This window comes from Cyprinus carpio, chromosome A23 (genome assembly GCF_018340385.1).
Source record: "Cyprinus carpio isolate SPL01 chromosome A23, ASM1834038v1, whole genome shotgun sequence".
NCBI lineage: Eukaryota > Metazoa > Chordata > Actinopteri > Cypriniformes > Cyprinidae > Cyprinus > Cyprinus carpio.
The window spans coordinates 6,359,689-6,381,023 of NC_056594.1; the positions used below are offsets into that span (position 1 = coordinate 6,359,689).

The 21,335-nt window shown below is 35.5% G+C and overlaps 1 protein-coding gene across 4 annotated transcripts in view; it reads left to right on the forward strand.

Annotated features, from left to right (window-relative positions):
• Positions 1–21,335, forward strand: part of LOC109076719 (voltage-dependent L-type calcium channel subunit beta-4-like) — a 40,083-nt gene continuing 18,748 nt past the window's right edge. For all 4 annotated transcript variants that reach the window (XM_042712776.1, XM_042712777.1, XM_042712778.1 and 1 more), the window contains exons 1-3: positions 1–337; positions 1,758–1,850; positions 21,142–21,261. In XM_042712776.1, coding sequence (XP_042568710.1) covers positions 257–337; positions 1,758–1,850; positions 21,142–21,261 — 294 coding nt within the window. In that variant the 5' untranslated portion in view covers positions 1–256. The remainder of the gene's footprint in view (positions 338–1,757; positions 1,851–21,141; positions 21,262–21,335) is intronic.

The window sequence follows — 21,335 nt, forward strand, 5'->3', positions numbered from 1 at the left end:
AGCGCGAGACACATCATCATTACAAAAGGCGCACGCACAAGAAACAGCCCCTTTGCGTTTGTACACCTGTATTAATATCTACATTTATAATAACCCACGCGAGGGAATATATCTTAGGAGCATACGCTCAAACAGAGGCTTTACTGTTCAATCGCGATACCCTCTTCCTCCTCGGCAGGCATATGTATTTGGCATCGCAGTTTCTTCCAGTAGCACCAATGCATGCATGCACCCGCCTCCCTGCGCTCTCAAATAGATGGTGCAAGTAAAGATGTCCAAATCTCCCGCAGACCCTCTGTCTGGTGTAGAAAGCGCTTCTCAGTCGCACTATTTTCAGGTAAGACTTTTGGGGGATTTGAATATGATCTCATAAATGGTTAATTTCTTTCTTGCTACTTGTTGTTGAGCAGTCGTGCATCGAAGCGCTTCATATATCCGCAGAGCGCTACAGCTACACAGTCTGCCCGTGTAAGATCGCCTCCACCGCGCCTTTAATCAGTCACGCGCTGTTGTTTTTAATGAGCGGAGGCGAGATGTTGATAAGATGTTTTGATGCTCCTCCACCATCCGCGAAACTCCCAATTCCTGTTTTTCCTCCGCCCTGAGATTTCCCACCGCAACCGAGGCCTCGTCCTTCAGGCCGGGAATCTGTAGACACAGTGTTCATTTATCAGTCTAAACACTTGTTTTCTTTGTGTGATTAGTGCAGATAAACGGCTTTAAAATCTCTCCAAATTCCCTAATGGTGAGCCCTCACTAGTCGTGGGTCTCACCTGTAGCCACCCAAAGTCTCCCGGCCACCTGCCCTATCCCTGACTGAAATACCTTAATAAGCTAGTAGCTGTGTTTTTGAAGATGGAAGCTGGTTTCTAACAGGTCCGAGTTGGCTATTAGTTGTCCAAAATGGCCATTAGCTGGTAGACCATCATGAACCAGCAACAAACCGGATATTAGCTGGTCATAACAGTTTAAGTTAGTCAAGAGGATTTTTGGGATATGGTGTCGTCAGCTAAAAATCAGCTTGGGTCAATTAAAAACCATCTTAGACCATAAACGCAACTATTATCTTAAACTGGATTTTCCAACACAATCTCATGCCAATTTGTAGGCTATATGTTTCACTTTTTTTTTTTTTAAATCTTATATTTTCTTATGAATTTATACAAAATCTCCAGTGCTAATGTGCTATGTTTTCTATGTATTTTCTACGTATTAAAGCGTTTGCTTCTGAACAATAGAGGTAATGTCCCTAGAGTAGACTGGCGGTAGTAGCTATAGCATAAATACAGCCATTATGTGAAAACTGTCCTAAAAACTAGTTTGACCAACTATCAGTGTTACTTTTCTGATTCAAATTATGACCAGTCCGGTCCTAAAGAACTAACTTGTAGTCTAAGCAGATATTTTTAAGACAAAAAGCAAGGTTCCTGTGTAGGTGCATCAAAGGTACTTAAGCACTGCTGACTAGAATAGTTACAGACTTTATATCTATTTCATATTTTAAGACTTTCAACTATTAGAAGAGCTTACAGTTACTCCAGACCCATTTGCTATAATGTGAACATTCATCTAATTGCTGCTGGAGCTCTAGAAACACTTACATCTGGTGTCCGAGCCCAGTTTACCAACTTTAGACAAAAGCAGCTGTTTTATAAAGAGCAGACAGCAACAGATTGTGTCTTATTTATAAGGCATCTTGTGTCTTATGTTACTGTAACCGGGTGACTGTTTGTTTTGATGTGGTCGTCTCCATATAGCTACCACGAAAGTTACCGAAGCGCAAAGGTCGTTTTAAACGCTCAGATGGCAGCACCTCCTCTGACACCACCTCCAGCTTCCTCAAACGACAGGTGAGACTCTGCTTGATCAGTCGTCGCATCCATATCCTTAATCATACAGATGCTACATATTGATTCTGTCATTAAGTTTTCATGTGGGGTTGTTTGAGTGGTTACTCTGTTTATCACGTCCTTTAGTAGTTGCAGAGGTTGTGTGGTTTGACCAGGTGACGTGGCTCTCTAGAGGCTGAAATCAGCAGGTATCATCAATTTCTGGGGTCCTCAGAAGTGGACTCGTCATAGTTGGGTGAACTTTTATAGTGATGAATGGAAACTACAACAAATATAAATTTTTTTGCATCTTCATTTGCCCCAATAGCAAAATGATAGCATTACTATGACTTTACAAAAGAGAGAAAATAAAATATTGAGTGATTTATGTCAAATTTGCATCACTCCCTGAGCCATTGTATTAAAAACACTGTAATTTAATGCCAAGGTAGGAAATCATAAAGTGGTATAAATAATTTTTTTTTTAATTTTTTTTTTTTTTTGCTAGATTTACGACATGTTTTGACAACATGTGAGTCTTCTTATCTTCTGTACATCAAATAATGTCTTATTTTTCTATTTTTCTTTACATGTTAGAAACTATATCACTATTTTATTGTGTAATATATTGTATAATTAGTAATGTTTCATAATATATAGTTATATTAAAACATACAGTAATGTTTATAATAAAATCAATAAAGAGACATTTTTCATAATACTTTTAATATACCTTTGAATACATTATATATATATTTACTGTAGCATTAGTTTAGCACATGTAATCAACTCTACAAGATTGAAGTTTTAGTTATAAAAAATATATAAATATATTATAATAAATAATATATAATATAAAATAATTCAATTCAGATGTTGATACTTGATCAAAATACACTTCTTTGTTTAGAATTTTTTCTTGAGTATTTTCTGAAACATTCAGTTGGCATTCAAGTATGGTGTATTTGTGGTGTATTTCACCTTTGATAAAAACCAAACGTCATTGTTCAGATGTTATGAAAAGTTGTTGCCAGGTTACATAATTTTAAAACGTTAAATTTAACTCTGAAGAACTATTGCCAGTTGTCTGCTGGCTGTTGCTGTTATAAGTTTCACAAGACGTTTAGAAAAAGAGTCTTTGTAAAACTCTCTTGTATCTGGGTGACTATAAGTGTCCTTGGATTTCTTTTTAATTTATTCAGTTTTGACATATCTAAAAAGCTTGGGGAATGTGTTATATGTGTAATCATGCAGCCTACCCTAATGTCAGCGTCTCCTTTGTGCTATAATTCAAGACGTGGCCTCTAGATGGAGGCAGCTCCATTACTCTCCTGCAGCATCTTTATGTATTATTTAAGAGAATCTTTTAAAAACACCAAAAGGAAAAAATAGGTTATGACAAGTGCACTGAATTTCTCCATGGCACACCCTTGTTACGTCAATTAATTTCTTCTGTAATGAGTGACCCAATTTCGTTGGTTTGTTCTGCGCACACCATATAAGCTCATTCATCTTTATATTCAGCCTGTGAAATGTGACACTCTTAGATACCTACTCCAGATTCATCTGTGCGGAAGCAAAGACAAGTTTACAGACGAGGTTTTTATCAGGGACACTGACTATCTGGGCGTCCGTCTGCCATGCAGCATTTAATGTGTTAACAGAGAGTTTGTATATATATGTGTGTGTGTGTGTGTGTGTGTGTGTGTGTGTGTGTGTGTGTGTGTGTGTGGGAAGAAGAGACGGCATATTGAGCGGGTTGTTAATTTTCATGACCAGGAGGTCGTGGCAGTTTCAATGTTCTCCCAGAAATATCACAGTCCCTAAAATATTAAAATAGTAAAATATTAATGGAGCTCATTTGGAGTGGAGCCTGCTGGTGAATGTTACATCTTCACGCTCTTGTCTGTGTTCATAAAAACTGTGCTGTCATGGAATCCTTACATACATAAGACAGTGATGAAGTTACTGTAAAAGGATGGTTTACACTGCATTGTGAATATAGTCATGATTAAAAGTATGAAACACAACGGATTATGGTAAAATTGTAAGAAATAACAAATTCACATTAAAAAAACCTCTTAAGAACACCAAGATTATTAAATGTTTTTGAAAGAAGTCTCTTATGCTCACCAAGGCTGTATTTATTTGATTAAAAAATCCAGTCTTCAGTGTCATATGATCCTTCAGAAATCATTCTAATATGCTGATTTAATGATCAAGAAACAGTTCTTATTATCTTTTTATGATGGAAACATTTGTCCTGCTTTATATAATTGCATCTTTGAAGACTCTTCGATGAATATAAAGTAAACAAACAAATAAAACAGCATTTATTTTACGGAAATATTTTGTATCAATTTAGTTGATCTTTTCTGTCAGTTAAATTTGTCATTGCTGAAGAAAAAATATTAATTAAAAAAAAAAACGGACCTAATGTTTGAATGGTAGTGTAATTGAAATATCTCGAATGTCGTACACTGGTAAAGTTTATACTGTTACATGTAATATTGATTAACATTTATTTATATCTATATTATATAACTATTATAGAATTAAATATTTATTAATTAAATCATTTTATTTTTGTAATTCTGTATGATGCAGAAATGAGGGTGGTAAGATTTAATTTAATTTTAATTTAATTTTATTTTTAAATAAGTCTCTTATGCTTTCCAAGTCTGCATTCATTTGATTAAAAAAATACAGGATATACAGTAATATTGTGGGAAAAAAATATAACAATTGAAAAAAATTTTTTATACTTTAATATATTTTAAAATGTAATTTATTCCTGTGATCATTCCTCCAGTCTTCAGTGTCACATGATCCTTCAGAAATCATTCTGATACGCTGATTTACTGCAAGAAATCTTTTGTATCGATTGGATTTAATTTTATCTTTTCAATAAATTAAATGTCTACTTGCTCAATAAAGAATGTTAATTTCTTAAAAATGAAAAACTAACCTAACTTTTAAATGTGAGTATACTTTAAATGTCTTAAATATTACATTATACTATTATATAATGTAATATTTTTTCCAATTTTAATCTATAAAATACACTGTAAAAAGTGATTTTTTGAACTTGTAAATAAAGATAGCATCAGTTAAGTAAATTTTACAAACAAATACTATTTTGTCTTTTTACTTCAAAATATCACGTTTAATTCAATAAGCTACTAGAGGTTTCGTTTTTATTTATTTTACTTAAATACATAAGTAAATTCAAATGCAACTGCCTAAGTAGAAATTAAAGTTAAAAAACTCATAAGTATATTTTACTTAGAACCGTTTGTTATGTTTACAAGGATTCTTTAAGTAAATATCAAAGTTATGATCCCATATTTCCCATCATGAAGTGGGGCATGAATAATTAAAAATGTACACTGTTTTATGGTTGCTTTAGTTGTTAGTTGTTTAGTTTAGTTGTTAGTTGTTGTTTGTTTTAATAACATACTGTTTTGTGACACCTGGAGTTCATTTTCTACTCAAAATGACCCATTCATACTCAAACACTATTCACTGATTGTTACCGTCATTGTGTGCGGTGTACCAAGTATTGAGGTCTCTGTGTTAATTTGACTATTTATTTTATTGAGTAGGCATATTATCTTAAAAGGATAACAGTCTCTCTACATGCTTACTTGCATGTTTGCAAGTGAATCACATGCTGTAACAGAATGGTGGTTTTCAAGTGTTGCCTTGTTAAAGTAAATTGCATAAACTTGCAGATTTTATTTAATTCAATGTTTGAGTTTTACTTAAAATATATGAGTGCAAAAGAAGGAAAAATTTGTACACTTTTTTACAGTGATAAGCATTACATAATGTAAAATTTACAAACAAAGAGTCAACAAAATTAAACTGGGTATTTCCAAGTAAATTTAACTAAACCTACTTATAATTATGTTAAGGCTTTTACTTGGCAAATGTTTGTAAATTTTACTAGCCTTTTCTGAGTGAAAAAAATTTGCAAAGTTTTTTCAAGTAAATCCTACTCCACATTTTTTACAGTGTATTACCATTATTGAATTAGATATTTATTAAATAAACTTTTTATTTTGCAATTCTTTTTGCAGAAATGATGTTTAATCAAGATAAGCATAGCATTTTTTTTTCACTTCACCTTTTTTCATTTCTCTAGACTGTTTAAGCAATCTCTTTTTTAGGAGCTTAAAATACAAGGGTTCGGTTCTTTTGTGTTTTTATTTATTTGTTCATTTTTGACTGGAGCCGTTTGTGGAGCTGTAGCTGTGGCTTTGTTTTTGTTTCCTTGCGCTGACTTACAGAAATCTTTGCTCTGACTCGGGTGGGGTTGTGTTGCTGGATTGTGACTCATCTCTGCAGGAGAAACAGTGGCATTTACCTGCTGCTGTTGTTGAGTGGATCTATTTCAAGACTCTATCCGAACCCATCTGCTTTCTTATCATATGAAAACACACCCCACATGAACCGTCTCTCATATGTGGACTCGGGGCAACTTCTAGGGGTTTTCATTTTTACATAAAAATTAATATTGATTAAAAGCATATATAGTCTTACAGAACTGCAAGTATAAGCCTCTCTCTCTCACACACACACTTTCTGGTTTGCTTGCATTTGATCAGTTCTGTGCATCGCATCATTCCTCCTCTCTCTTCATCCACGCTGAGAAGAAAAGGTAAAAATATTAGTCTTAAGGCAGCAGACCAAAACATGAGGAATATTACTGCAGTATATATCAACGTACCATAGTATTACAGGATTATTGTAGCATGGTAGCACCACAGTGTTTTTGTGTGAAGGAGGACTCTTGATGTGAAGGCTTACATAACGCGCACGTCCATACGTCCTCCAGCCCCTCCCACTCCAGAGCACTTCAGGACACTCTGGGACGAGAAGGCATTGAGTGCGCTGCTGTGCTACTCATTATCTTTCTGACACCTTGCTAAACAGACATTGCATAACAAACTCTCAAGTACTCTCAGGTGTCCCAGTTAGAACACACAGAGTGGAAATCAGTTTTTTTTGTGGTACAGTTAAATACAGATCATAGAAATGTGACGCTAGATTTCTGCTGTCCCACTTTAATATGTGAATTCAGAAGTACAGTAGATGTAGATGATGATCTGGCATGGGAAAATTACATAAATCTGATCACTTAGGAAAGTAAGAGCACACCTCTCTATAACTACCTGTGCATGATTTGAGATTCTATTCATGTAGCACACACAGTGAAGTATAGCAATAGTAATAATTAATCATGACTATTAATATAGTGATGACCACCCATTGTAAAAATGAACAATTTAGCCTACTTTTAGACACTTTTTCAGACACTTAATTGCATGTTACTTGCAATTAAATGAAAATTTATTATAGTTTAAATTGATATTAAATGCAGTTAGCTGAATTTTAGAGTGTTTTTTGACCCACTAAAGGATTATTTTAAGTACGTCTTTATATGTAATTTCATAATTCTATTGTCTTTGAAATATGGTCAAAAGTGTACTACTAAATGTACTCACGAACATTTATGATAAACTAAAATATACTTTAATGTCATTTCTATTTAAAATTGTACATCATGTATTTAAATATACTGGCAATTACTATGACGAATGATAAAGTTGGATGGGATTTAGTACATTTAAAATACATATGGAATAATGCTGCAGTTAAAATGATAATCAAGTACTTGTGCTTTAGTATGATAGTCAAAACATCAAAATAAGTGTACTTCTTTAAAATGCAACAAAAGATTACTTAACAAAGATTTAAAATGCACTTTAAAGTAAAACTTTTCAGTTGAAAATTATTACAAAGTGCACTTCATAGTCATGAAAGTGAACTCTTTTTTAGTACACTTAAGTGGCCATTTATTACATTAATTTTAAGTATGGTTTATAAAAATATACTTTATTTTAAGAATACTGCAAGTGCACATCCAATATAGTTAAATGCATTTCTTTTTCACAAGAGGAACACTTGTTGAAAAAGAAAAGGGGGTTTATCTTTTAAAATGTTGCAGATATTAACTATTTATTTCCTTAAGGTTTTTATTTTAATTTTTTTTTTTACTTATAATTGCTGCATGATCATTGGCTTGATCCAGAATAGGATCTAGACAAGTAGACTATAAACACACGTGAGAGAGCAGCATGAATAACGGGGCGGGATCTGTGATGTGAGATGGCGATGAAGGTCAGAGAAACAGATTTTTAGAGTGAGTCTGTACATACAGCAGAGCAGCAGATGCGTGGGAGCTGCTGATGGAAAACATGAATTTATAGACAACACTTCCAACATACACCAGTCAAGGTAAATGCTTTGCTTTGCTTACTCACTGTTTTGCTCTTGAATCATCAAATCAGGTGATCTGATTACTATTAATTACAGTCTGGCTATTCACTGTTAATTTAATCATTTAAAAGGTGTTTTGTTATGGATCTTGTTATGAATAATGTGATCAGTGTTCTTTTTTAATTGTGCTTGCTGTCATTTTAATTTATGTGTGCATATATCAAAGGAACATGCATGTTATTATTGCATAGTAAAGGCTTTATGTTTTATGAACAGGATATTTGACTTGGTTCCGGTTTGACTAGATCAAAGTTTATATTCATATTTCTTAGGTAAGCAAAGTTTTCTCTTTAGGATCCTTAATCCAGGACATTAGAAGGTCCAAGAGTAACTTTATGGCACACCTTCATAAATATTGCGCATCAGCAAGAAAGTGTATTTTGTATTCATTTTTGTATCCAATTATATACAGTATTATTATATTATATTAGACTATTTGTTTTTGTCTTGTCTTGGTTGAAGTGAAAGTATTTTAGTATCAGTGAGATACTAATTTAACTTTTTTTAATATTTCTAAATAGATTTTAATATTATATTTTCTGCTTTTATGTCAATTTAAATAAAATTTTTTAGCTAATGTTTTAGAAATTTTGTTGTGTGTTTTTGTCATTTTTATTAGTTTGTATTATATGTCTGTATAGTTTTGGTTCGTTTTTATTTCAGTTTTAGTTATTTAGTATGTTAAGTTAAACTAAATGAAAATAAGAAATTTCAGTTTTTTTCCAAGTAATGGAAATGTTTTTATGGTTTTAGTTTTGTTTTTAAAGTTACCAGCTAACTAGCTAGTTTTGTTTTCTCTCCAAAGCCAAAGCTTGGTTAGTGTAAAGTTTGGACTAAGCCTGTGTCTGTCCAGCTATAGTTCTGCTGACTAATAATCAGACAGGAATAGGCTAAATTTAGGCTGAAGAACCATCTTTATATCTGACAGACACAAAGACTTACAGCATCTCCTGAACACAAACACACACTCACACAAATTCCTCCTCCTGCTCACTATTGAGAGCAAATACTGGTGCTGTTTGTGTTTTTTTTTCCGTGCTTTCCACATAGAATCAGATTGAAATGTGAAGGAGGGCTGAGATATTATTGCAGGGTGTGTAGCACCCAGAGTGGTGTTGAAATCCATCGCATTAATAATGGATGGGAAATGGCCGCTCTGACAGTTCACAAACGGCCATAACATCATTAAGGATCACTTTCCCCGCTTCTGCCATGCACAGGCCATAAACACAGGGAGGGGTAATGTGCAGATATATGTCTGCCTCCTGCTCTCCTTAGTATACCAAGAGTTTGTCCCATGCATGTTTCTTACCAAACTTAAACAGTAGTGTAAATGTGAACTAGCAATTGCAACCCATAATCCGTTGTGTTTCATACTTTTAGCCATGACTATATTCACGATGCAGTGTAAACCATCCCTTTACAGTACATTCATCACAACATAGTTAACCTAGCATTAAAAGTAGCTAGTTTAAACACATCAGTTGGCTGTATGCCCCTAATAAAATGGTGATTTTTGGCATATCCCTTATGAAAAAGAAGTTTATTCAAGTGTGCTATTAGTATACTTCTTTTAAACTAAAAATAGGAAAGTATGCTTTTAGTTTACTTTTTATGTACTCCTCAGAAATATACTTAAATGACATTTAAGTATACTTGACTTATACTTACAAAAAGTCTAAATATATTTGAACTATACTTGTGCTCCTAGAATCTGTGTTTTCATTGTTATACGGTAGAGGGAGCTAGTACACTTCTTCCATACAGAATTTCCAATAAAACAATTGAAGAAGAAGAAGAAACAACAGATACTAACACATGTAATCTAACACGATCATCTGACATGAAACAGCATCAAAACTATAACGTTATGGAATAAAATGTCGACTGATGAAGAGGTAATAATTACAGTCAAGCTTTGGGGTGTTGATCGACTCCATTATCATTCTGAATCCAATTCATAGTCTTTTTTCAGCTTTTTGTTCAAAATGTTATTTCTTTATTTTTTATGAAACTTACCCACATTAAAGTGTTTAAAAAAAGAATGCATGAAGCTAGAATAAAATGTTTTTGTTTACAAGCACATACCCACAAGTCCTTTCTTTGGATGTTTTGTATGTTCAGATATTCATATAACAAAATATATACAAATTAAAACCTAAATAGGGACATAGTAGTATACTTAAAGTATGATGTAAAGTTCATTTAAAGAAAACTTATGAGTATAATTGCAGTATAAACCTACTAAACTAGTAGTTTACTGAGATTATACTTCAAAGTGTACAAAGTATTTAATTAGTAAACTATCAGTATACCTATAAGTTCACTTTTAGTATAATTTCAGTACAAACTACAAACATAGAGGTAAACTAGTTGTGTACTCAAAGTTTGCTACTGTTATACTTAAAGTATACTTAAAAGTATACTTTTATATTCTAGAAAGTGGGCCAATTTAGTCCCAAGGAGTATTGAAACAGTACACTTACAAGTATACTACTAGAACACTGAAATTTGTTTACTTGCTACATAAAGTATACTTAAAAATATACTTGAACTTTACTTAAGCATACTTAATAAAATAAGCTTGAAGTATACTACTTTTTGGCAAGGGATCCCACATCAAACTTCTTAACTCCATCCAAAATTTAGGTTGGAAATCAAATTGATGTTCAGTTAATTGTAGTATACCATAATTTTTAATTATTGTTTTTAATTTGCAAAACTATAATATTTATATAACCATTTTACGGCATAATTTCACACCATTACAAAGATGTAACATTCGGGTCAGGGGTTTGGTCAAATCTTACTATAACCAATATATAATGTGTAATATTAATAGTAATGAGGCCCTAACAAACATCAAAATCTGCAGGGAGCTGAGGTGATATTACCAAGATCATTCGCTCTCACTTGGCCTGTTATGTTACATCTCCACTGCAGAGCTAACTACAGATGGTGTGTGTGTGTGTGTGTGTGAGTTTATTTAGTCATAGTTTGGGAACACTTTTGTTCCCAGAAGTGAGCTAAATAAAATAAAACATCTCTTCAGGGACATCCAGGGATGTCCCCAATTGGAAAACAGTGCAAAAAGAATCTTCATAATTAGTATATTAATTTTTAAAAACAAAATACATTTCCTTAAGAACTCTAAAATATATATTATATTATATTATATTATATTATTATTATTATATTATTATTGTTATTTTTACAAGCAATTTTTAAATTATATTATATTATATTATATTATATTATATTATATTATATATTATATTATATTATATTACAAAGATTTAAGGGCCATTCACACCATGGCCAATAACTATAACAAATATAGTAAAGTCCAACTGACAACTATAACGATAATGAGACAAAGGAACAATACAGTTGTAAGGAATCACGTTCAAAAAAATTTTTTCCCAACTGATGAATTTGAAAAAACACTGACATCAGAACCCACTGACTTTAAAGAGCTCATGCATTTAAAGCAACAGACAACAAAACTTCAGAGAGTGCTAATATTGTCTGTTAGTGTGGATACTAATATAGTCATTGTTATTGGTATGAATCAAGTGAGACACTAGATGGTCCTTAGATGGAAAATATTACTCAGCTTCATTTGTATTTGAGATACAGTTGTTGTTTGGGTTGCATGTGAGCATCTCAAGAGACGTGTCCTTTTTTCATGGGACTTTTGTTCACGTTGGTCTGTCTCTCTTTCCATACCTCTCTCTCTCTCTCTCTTTTTTTTCCCTGTGTCTTCCTCTCCTCCCTCCCATGTGTACTGCTCGCTTTGTTTGAGGCTGTTATTTGGAGCTGACAGAATTAGGGCTGAGTTTCAAATATAGGAGGAAGCATCTCCATGGCCTCATCAACCAGAAGAACGTCTCCCACAATCCCAGAACTTCCATTCATTCTCTCCTCTGTTTTATCTTCAACTACATCGATTTCAGCAAACACCTTCATCATTCCACTCACGGCAATGTGGTTTTACTCACAGAGGCATTTGCTTGTCTTTACACTATTATGCCTTGTCTATGTCTTATTATTCCCTTATTATTTCCACCTGCCTCACAACAAGGTGGTATTATTATTATGCTATATTTGGTGTTGCTGTGAAAGCGGGAGTGGGTGTGAACCAACTTCATCTGCCTTCAGAGGCTCACTAAGAAAAAGGGTGAGGGGTAAACATCTGCACACAGCTGAGTTGGGGCTTTGGACACGAGAGGAAAAAAGAGGGTGTGGATGTGGGCTTTTGTTAGGAAGCTGTTACCATCATAATGGTAGCAGACGAGTATGACGATGATTCAGTAACGAGGAGTTATTGAATCTATGCGTCAGAGAAAAAAGCAAGCAGCCATCTTTAGAATTTTGTATTTGAACTTCCATTTTTGCCGTAGCTCTGTATATTTCTATGGCATCGCTATTGAAGAGTATTAGCTGGTGATGTGGATTCACTTAACTCGTATTGCGATATGATCCACAAAACTGATTTCACAATACGATTTTCTCACTTTTTTTAACAAAATGAGATTTAAGAAAAATTATAAATGAAAATGTGTCCTTTTATTATTTCTCAGACAAAATGCTGCACATTTCTTTGTGAAATTGAAATATGTCAAATAATAAAACTAAACTGAAATTTTAAAACAAATCTCAAATCAAATAAATAAATAATACAAATCAAAGAAAATCTCTTTACCTAACAAACTTTCACTTTTGCTTGTGCTCTTTTCATTTAAATTAGAGGCAACCACTGCATATTAATCACGATCCAAAAAAAGATGCTTCATAAATACAGCATGAGCAGTTTTTGATTTAAATTTGATTTTTATAATTTCAAAATTTGAAGCAAAGACAGAATGGTCTGACTTTAGCTTTGTGAAACTATAGGCTACATAAAACATCTGAATGAAAGAGAAGCAGCAGACGGGCTTAATGAAATGGAAATTAATATTTTTTACATTTTGCAACGCCTCCAGGAAACTCATCCAAGATCTAAATGAATGGGTGAATCCTGAAGGTCTGGAATTCATTGCAGCATTCTTTGGCCAAGGCCCGGCCATGAGGCCATTTGACCGACATGTCAAACAACCGATCACAGTTCGTTTCGTTCAGCGTCATGTTTCAGCGTGTGGAAATGTCGTCACAATAACAGACTGGTGTGTAAAACTCTCGGCCATATTTTAAAGATTATATGCCGCAAACTTTAAATATTTCACATACTTTTAAAAATAGTTAGTTAATAGTTAATAGTTGATCCTGATAAGCACTCGTTGTCACAGTTGTAAACATGGCGGCTTCCTTCTTTCGTGAGAGGGTTTGCCGCCACGGAATCTTTGTTTCCAGGCGGAACGTTAAAGAACGTGACACACAATCTGTACAGAGCCCCTTCCCCAAAGAACCGCCAGTCTGTAAAGACTGACGATTGGCTATTTTGACTGGAAGGCAGGAAGGCCATAACACTTTAATATGAATTATACCATGGTCTGTCTGAATACTCTATTCTGATTGGCTGGCAGGTATGCATTAAAATCTTTTAATGCACAGCTAGCCGTGCATTATCTCTTACTTATACAGAGGCAAGATGAAAAGAAAATAGCATCTAATTTTTCTGAAGACAGTCAGTTCCCCTCAGAGATACATTCATATAAACTCCCACAACCAACTGTATCGCGATTCATTTCACATCTCAACCGACTTGAATCTTCACATATTTATATAGGTTTTCAACCGGCTTGAGGTGCATGGTTACATCCATACTTATTGTAGAGTTAACGAAAGTTGTCATGAGCACTGTAATGTTTGAAGCGCATGTCAGAAGGACTCAGTAGACCACTAAAATAATAAAAAAACAGCTTCACACACAAAAACACAAAATATCACACCCACACTCTCTAAAAAAAAAAAAAAAGAAGACAGAAGACAACAAATGCAGCGATGAAAAGGGGCGGAGCTATATAAGGTCTATATTGCAAATAATTACTGCTCTTTATTATTTGAACAAACCCCTAACACTAATAAGCAACCACATAAGTCACTCCTAACACCCAGGCAAACAGTGTGTTAAACACTCAGAACACTCAGCAACTAGCTGTGTGCTACAGTCGTGTATGCTGCATTCTGATTAGCTAACTTTCTATCCTAAATAGTATTCAAAATTAGAATTAAGGGCCGTACACACCGGGACGAATATCGGCGCGCGTTATTCGCCAGCGTTTTTCAACGCGTTTTTTGTGTTCACACCCAAGCGATTTTCGCTGACGATGAGCCGAGTGAACATGCAAAATTCATTCCCTGACATTAGATGGCGCTTAATGTAAAACAGAAATACTAGAAATACTAGTTCTCTTTTATCAGGATTTTTGTAATCACTGTCGCGTTTGTCATATAGTTCTTTGTGTTCCGACACCAACGAGACCAGCAACTCTACATTCATCTTGCCTTGCATCTTCTTCGTCTTATTTCTTCCCGGCAGTGTAGACGCTACTTGGCGTATATCTTCTTCGCCGTTACGTATGTGTGCTCAGCAAGACAGTTTTGTGTTTGAGCGCCCCCAAGTTGTGTTTTACTGTAACTTCAGAAGCTCCAGACACGTGTGCAAAAGCGCCATTCTCATTGGTCGTATAGTTTTTGACGCGGTCGCGTCAAACCAAAAAAACGAACCCGAGGCGTTTTTTAAAAAAAATGACGCTTTTACGCGTGGCGTTTTTTCGCGTCGGTGTGCACGCTCACATTGGCGCCCTTTGTTTAGTCACGAGGCGTTAAACGTCGGCGAATATCGCGCGCGAAATTCGTCCCGGTGTGAACAGGCCTTTAGTGTGTCCCAATCGTATTATGTTGAAATGAGTACCCCAAAGGTACCTCTGGATGGTCTACATATCACTGTGCTAAAATAACACTCAGGACACTGTAACAAACACATAGCAATGTGCTAAAATAATCAGAACACCCTAGCAACCACATATCAATGTGCCCCCCCCCCCCCAAAAAAAACACCTTAGCAACCACGCAGTGTGCTAAAAATGTATCTAACTTAATCTCAGAACTGAATACACATTACAGACTGAAATGTACAAACACATTGCATATTTTCTTTATATTGCTTTTCTGTGAGCTATCCAATATATCTCCATTAAATCAATATCTTTCACCAATAAGAGAATAGCATAGTGGTTCTCAAAATGATCAATTATGTTTTTGTTTTTCGTGAGGAATATTAATTACTAATAGGGGTGCTCCAATTGATCTGCTATGTATCACTATCGCCCGATAATCATTTTGGGATGTTTGATCGGCGATCTCAAAAAAAAAAAACGATCTCAAGCTGATGACTCGCCTGCTGTGAGAGGTTCAGCATGACATGCAGTCTCAGTCTCTGTCCGCCGCGGGTAAAATAATTGTAATGCTGAAGGTGAGGTACAATTCATATTTCTTCATTAAATAACTTACAAAGTAATTTGAATACTTTCTGTGATACATAATTTCTCAAACAGCATGTGTGAATCACAGCGCGCTCTCTCTTTCCCTCTCAAAATGCGCAAATGACTTCAAATCACGTCACGTCTGCACTATTTAGCGAGCTGCAGGCTGCACAGTTGACACAGGAATTGTCACTTGCACAATCAAGGCAGTGTCACCGTCACTGAAGTTAATAAATGGCATTTCTTTTCATTCTTGCCAGTGTTTAACCATTCAGCGTTTGCGCGCTCTCCTGGAGGCCTAGTGCTCATGCACACTCGCTGCACACACACTTGATGCTAGGTTCAAATTACTCCGTTTGCAGTGTGTATGCGGAGCATATTTTTCCGCGCTCATGTTAACAGATCAGAGCGTTCACACAGCACGCGGTTGCGGTCCGGCAGTGTGTTCCAGGAGCAGTGTGTCTGCAGCAGAGCAGAGATCGTTTCCGCTGCACGTGCTAAATTAAAGTGACAGCGCATTGTGGATTGACACTAAATATAGTAGCCTAATTACACCATAAATGCATATAATTAAAGTCTACTGCGTTTCACAGTCAACACATAGGCTATGGCTTTTTGGCTAGGTTTATAGGAAAAAAGCACTTTTAGATAAACAAGGCAATAATAGATGGCACCCGTGGAGATAGGAAAACAAAGTTCTTTATGAACCGCACGATTGCTTGTAATAAAGATTTAAATGCAAAAGAAAATGCAGTAGAGTTGAGTGTTCCTGTCAATGGTAAGTTTTTATGTTTGTGATCATGTAAGAAAAGTAGTTTAGATGTTTTGCCACTTGCTTCAGCAACTTAATATATAAGTCTACGTGTAAATGCAAAAGTAACAAGCATTGAATAATGTGTTGCTTATTTGTTGTGTTTAAAATGTCTATGAAAGATTGTATTACTGTGTAAATAAAGAATAACATTGCTGAAAAAGCATTTTAATTAACAGTGTTTGGATTTGAAATTAAGATAATGGATAAATGTTGTGTTTGTGGTAAACAGCCACAGATCTGGAGCAGGCTCCTGTGTGAAAGCACAGTCTGTGCTGCTTCTGCACCGCTTACGTACCACAAATGGGCTGCAAACACACTGCAAACAGAGTATCTGTGAACCTCACATACAGCTCACAAAATAAAGCTTGTGCTGTATGTAAGCTATTGTGCAATAATTGCATGATTGTTAAAACAAAAATGCAGTGCATAATCAAACATTTAGGTGAGATAAATATATATTTTTGAAAATTGTCTAAAAAAAAAGAATCTCCTAAGAGGGGAATTCATTTTCAAAAATGAAATTCAGGCCCTGAATAAATGTCTAAAAATCTTGATTGGATCATCACTATAAATAATTCTACATGATAAAAAGAAGGCTTTAAAAAGATCGGTATCAGTGATCGGTATCAGCAGATACTGCTTTCTCTGATCGGCCTCAAAAATCCTGATCGGAGCACCCCTAATGTTGGATGAATGCTATACAAAGACAGTGGCGATGACGTGCCGCTCACAATGAAAGAGCTGAATCTGCAAAAACAAGCCTTCTGTGCAGAGCTGGAGAGAGTTAAATATGCCAGAGTCTGCACTTTCTCGCCTTTTTTCTTCTTCTGTCGGCTGTTGTAAATATAGTCAATAAGGGTGTGAATATGTGTGTTGTGTGTGTACTTTAACTCATACAGTACCTTGTCAATATGGTATTGTTCAAACAAAATGTTGGAACACTGTGTAGATGGCACTGATTTTCACTGGCATGCTTTATGGAGGAGTGCATTTGGGGATTTTGTGGATGACTGATTAAACAATGTGACCAATGGAAAGTGCACATTTTCTTTTTTATTTTAAAATATTTTACATATGCATGAATATATTCATTTCAAAAATTGTATAAACTTTTATCTTTTTGTCCGAAAGTCTGAAACTACTAATGTAAATGTTTCTATTTGGCTTTTTCTTATTTATTTAATTTTATTTACAAATTGTATATTGACACTTTATAATGATCAAAATAGCATTTTACAAATATTATTTCAATGGAGGCAAGAACACCTGACCTGACAAAGAAGCCACATGGTCAGTATTACAAATTTACTTATTTAATTAGTGATATAAAAAATAATATAAATAGAATAGAATTCTAGAATATGCAGAATATAATTACAGGTATCTTATTATAATCTGTAATATTATATCTTGTATGATTCTCATTAATGGTATAGTGGTGGATACAGCTGAAAAAGTTGTTGGTGGTGATGTTGATGATGATGCTAGTACAGTGTTTTCTTAAGCGTCCTTATTTCCGTCCACAGTGAGATTCAGTCATTTTTCTCCCAAAGCATTCTGCTCGCTGCAGCATGGCTAGTCCTGAGGTGCTCATTTTCATCCCTCCCTCCATTTTTCCTTCTTCTAACAGCTTGTACCACCCGCTTGCATTTTCATTTGTCTCCTGAGTTCCACACTCTCTCTCTCTCTCTCTATGTCTCTCTGGCTCGCTCTCTCGTTTTCTCCTCTTCTCGCTCCCTGCTGTGAGGTTCTGAGGGCAGTCATGACTGCTCTGTTTTGGGTGCTGGATCTCGGTGTTGTTTTTGACTGGCTTTGAGCGCCGGTTGATCGTTCTCGGACCAGGAACAATCTTCAGAGTGGACCAGGAAAGGGCCACCAACCAAAGGACTATGCTTTGAGGGTACTGCGGTCTCTCTTGAGCTCAGAGAGAATGAGATAGCGTCACAAACAAACCACTAACCATTCTCCTGAAGAAGGTAGGTGGAATTTACCTGGTTATGGATTTGCGGACAGTGAATTAGAATTTCAGAGAGAGGTTGTTTTTGTTGTTTTATATGATTTTTATAAGGTTTGTGAGGGTGTTGGTCTGGATGCACAAATTTTAGAACTGGATTACACTTTGTTATCATCATGGTTATGGAAGATGTCGGCGTCACTTTGAAATGCAAATTCCGCTGTTATTGGTATATTTGGGTGGTTTTTGTTTCATTATTTAGAGTCGAATCATTGTTCTGAGCGTTACATGACTGCCTCGGGCTAATCGCACTAGTGCTGTAGTAATCTGTCACTTTAAAGGCCGTACAGATGAAATGTTACGATCACTATGCCACAGATCACAGTTATATTTTATGAATTATCAACATGTGTAGTGTACAGGTTCCATTTTTACCCCTGTGGAATCTGTTAGTTATAGGTTTCTTGGTTTGTTTGAAGCTGGCTGTGCCTGTTAGGACTGTACAGACCACTGGAAAAGCATTTGATGACTCACTGACCATAAGCTTTTCAGCTCTAGTGTTGCTCCAGTCATTGTACAGGAAAAAGTACAGTGTTTTAAGCTTTTTATACATCTCTAATGAGGAACATATATTGCAACAAGATCTACATTTCATCTACATTTAACATTTTTTCTCACATTGTGCACTAAAATACAAATAGTCGTGCAATTTGATTATATAATGCTATAAATCACACAGTGTTTAAATATAGTAATTATACACTCACCAGCCACTTTATTAGGTATACCTTGCTAGTACCGGGTTGGACCCCCTTTTGCCATCAGAACTGCCTTACTTCTTCATTGTATTTTGGTCCATACTGACATGATAGCACCACAATGTGAAACTCCCGTTCCAACATCTCAAAGGTGCTCTATTGGATTGAGATCTGGTGACTGTAGAGGTCATTTAAGTTTAGTGAACTCATTGTCATGTTCAGTAAAATAGTTTGAGATGATTTGAGCTTTGTGACATGGCATGTTATTCTGCTGTAAGTAGCTGTCACAAGACTGGTACACTGTGTTTCATAAAGGGATGGACATGGTCAGTAATACTCAGGTAGGCTGTGGTGTTTAAACAATGCTTGGTTGGTACAAAGGGTCCCAAAGTGTGTCAAGGAAATATCGCTCACACCATTACACCACCAGCAGCAACCTGAACCGTTGAGACAAGGCAAGATGGATCTGTGCTTTCATATTCTTTACGCCAAATCCTGACCCAGCCATGCAAAGTCGCAGCAGAAATCGAGACTTATCAGACCAGGCAAACTTTTACCAATTTCCTATTGTCTAGGTTTGGTGAGCCTGTGTGAATTTTAGCTTTAGTTTCCTCTTCTTAGCTGACAGGAGTGGCACTCAGTGTGGTGTTCTGCTGCCATAGCCCATCTGCTTCAAAGTTTGAAGTGTTGTACATTCAGAGATGCTCTTCTGCAGAACTCGGTTGTGGTTATTTGAGTTACTGTTGCCTTTCTATCAACTCAAACCAGTCTAGCCATTCTTCTCTGACCTCTGGCATCAACAAAGCATTTTCACACACAGAACACCCAATGGATATTTTCTTGGACCATCCTCTGTAAACCCTAGAGATAGTTGTGCGTGCAGTTTCTGAAATACTTAGACCAGCCTGTCTAGCACAAACATGTCACATTCAAAGTCAATTAAATCAACTTTCTTCCCTATTCTGATGCTCAGTTTGAACTTCAGCAGATTGTCTTGATCAAATCGACATGCTTTATGGCCAATGTATACTTGGTTTTTACTTATATGTGAGGGTCCACATATAGTGTGCATGATGCAAATTTCGTCACCAGAAGAGTGCATGCGTACTGTACGCGCATCATCCAATTTTTGTAGAGATACAAAATTTCTCAGCTGATACCGATTATTCAGAATGATATTTGATATCTGTTTTTCTTAAGGGAAAAAATATCTCTCAACTAATGCTGTAAATATCAGCAACCTTAGTTTAAAAGAGTACAAAGACATTTTTATCTGTCATAACTTCTGGAGAAAAATAGAGCAGACGCTGGACAAAGATGAAGCTTTCTAGAGCATATGTGTTGACCGCCTGTGTTCGCGTACACCTATACTTTGAAATGCTATGCTTATGATTGTGTGCATATGCTAGTGTACACATTAAAAAACGAAATATACTTGGCCTTAAGTGCATTGAAGTGCTGCCATCAGATTGGCTGATTTTTAACAAGCAGTTGAAAAGGTGTACCTAATAAAGTGGCGGTGTGTGTACGTTTATTCATTTAGCAGAATCTTTTTTTAGTATTAATCTACAATATAGTATCTGCTTTACAACTTATTTTAAAGGATCATTGTTGTTATATATTGAGTAGAACATATACATACTGTTTAACTTCATGTTTAAGTGTTTCACGTAACACAATTATTGCTTATCAGTTTGCTAGTTATGTAAATGGTATTGTAAGTCTATTTACATTTCTGCATGTTTCTTGTGTCACTTTCTTTATTGTAAACTTCTGCCCATTCTCTAGAATCCAAAAGAGTTTTGTTTAAATGGTTTATTATTTTTTGTTTAATGAATTCTGTCTTCCTGTTGCTTCCTTGAATTGAATTCTGTCTTCCTGTAGCATGTTTTGTGGTGATTGATGAGTGTTATGACTAGCTAAGCTATGTTTTCACTACAAGTCATGGGCTATTTCCTGTGCTTTTTAATTTCTCCGTCACGGCAAAAGTTCTTGGCTTCCCTTGTTCCTGCAGGGTTCAGCCGATTCGTACACGAGCAGACCTTCGGATTCCGACCTGTCAGCGGAGGAGGACCGCGAGGCGTATCGGCGTGAAGCCGAGCGCCAGGCCCAGCTGCAGCTCGAGAGAGCCAAGGTTCCTCAAGCTCTTCTTTAATAAACTTTTTATCTTTTTTTGCACACTGGGCAACAACAAAGTGTCAGTCTGCA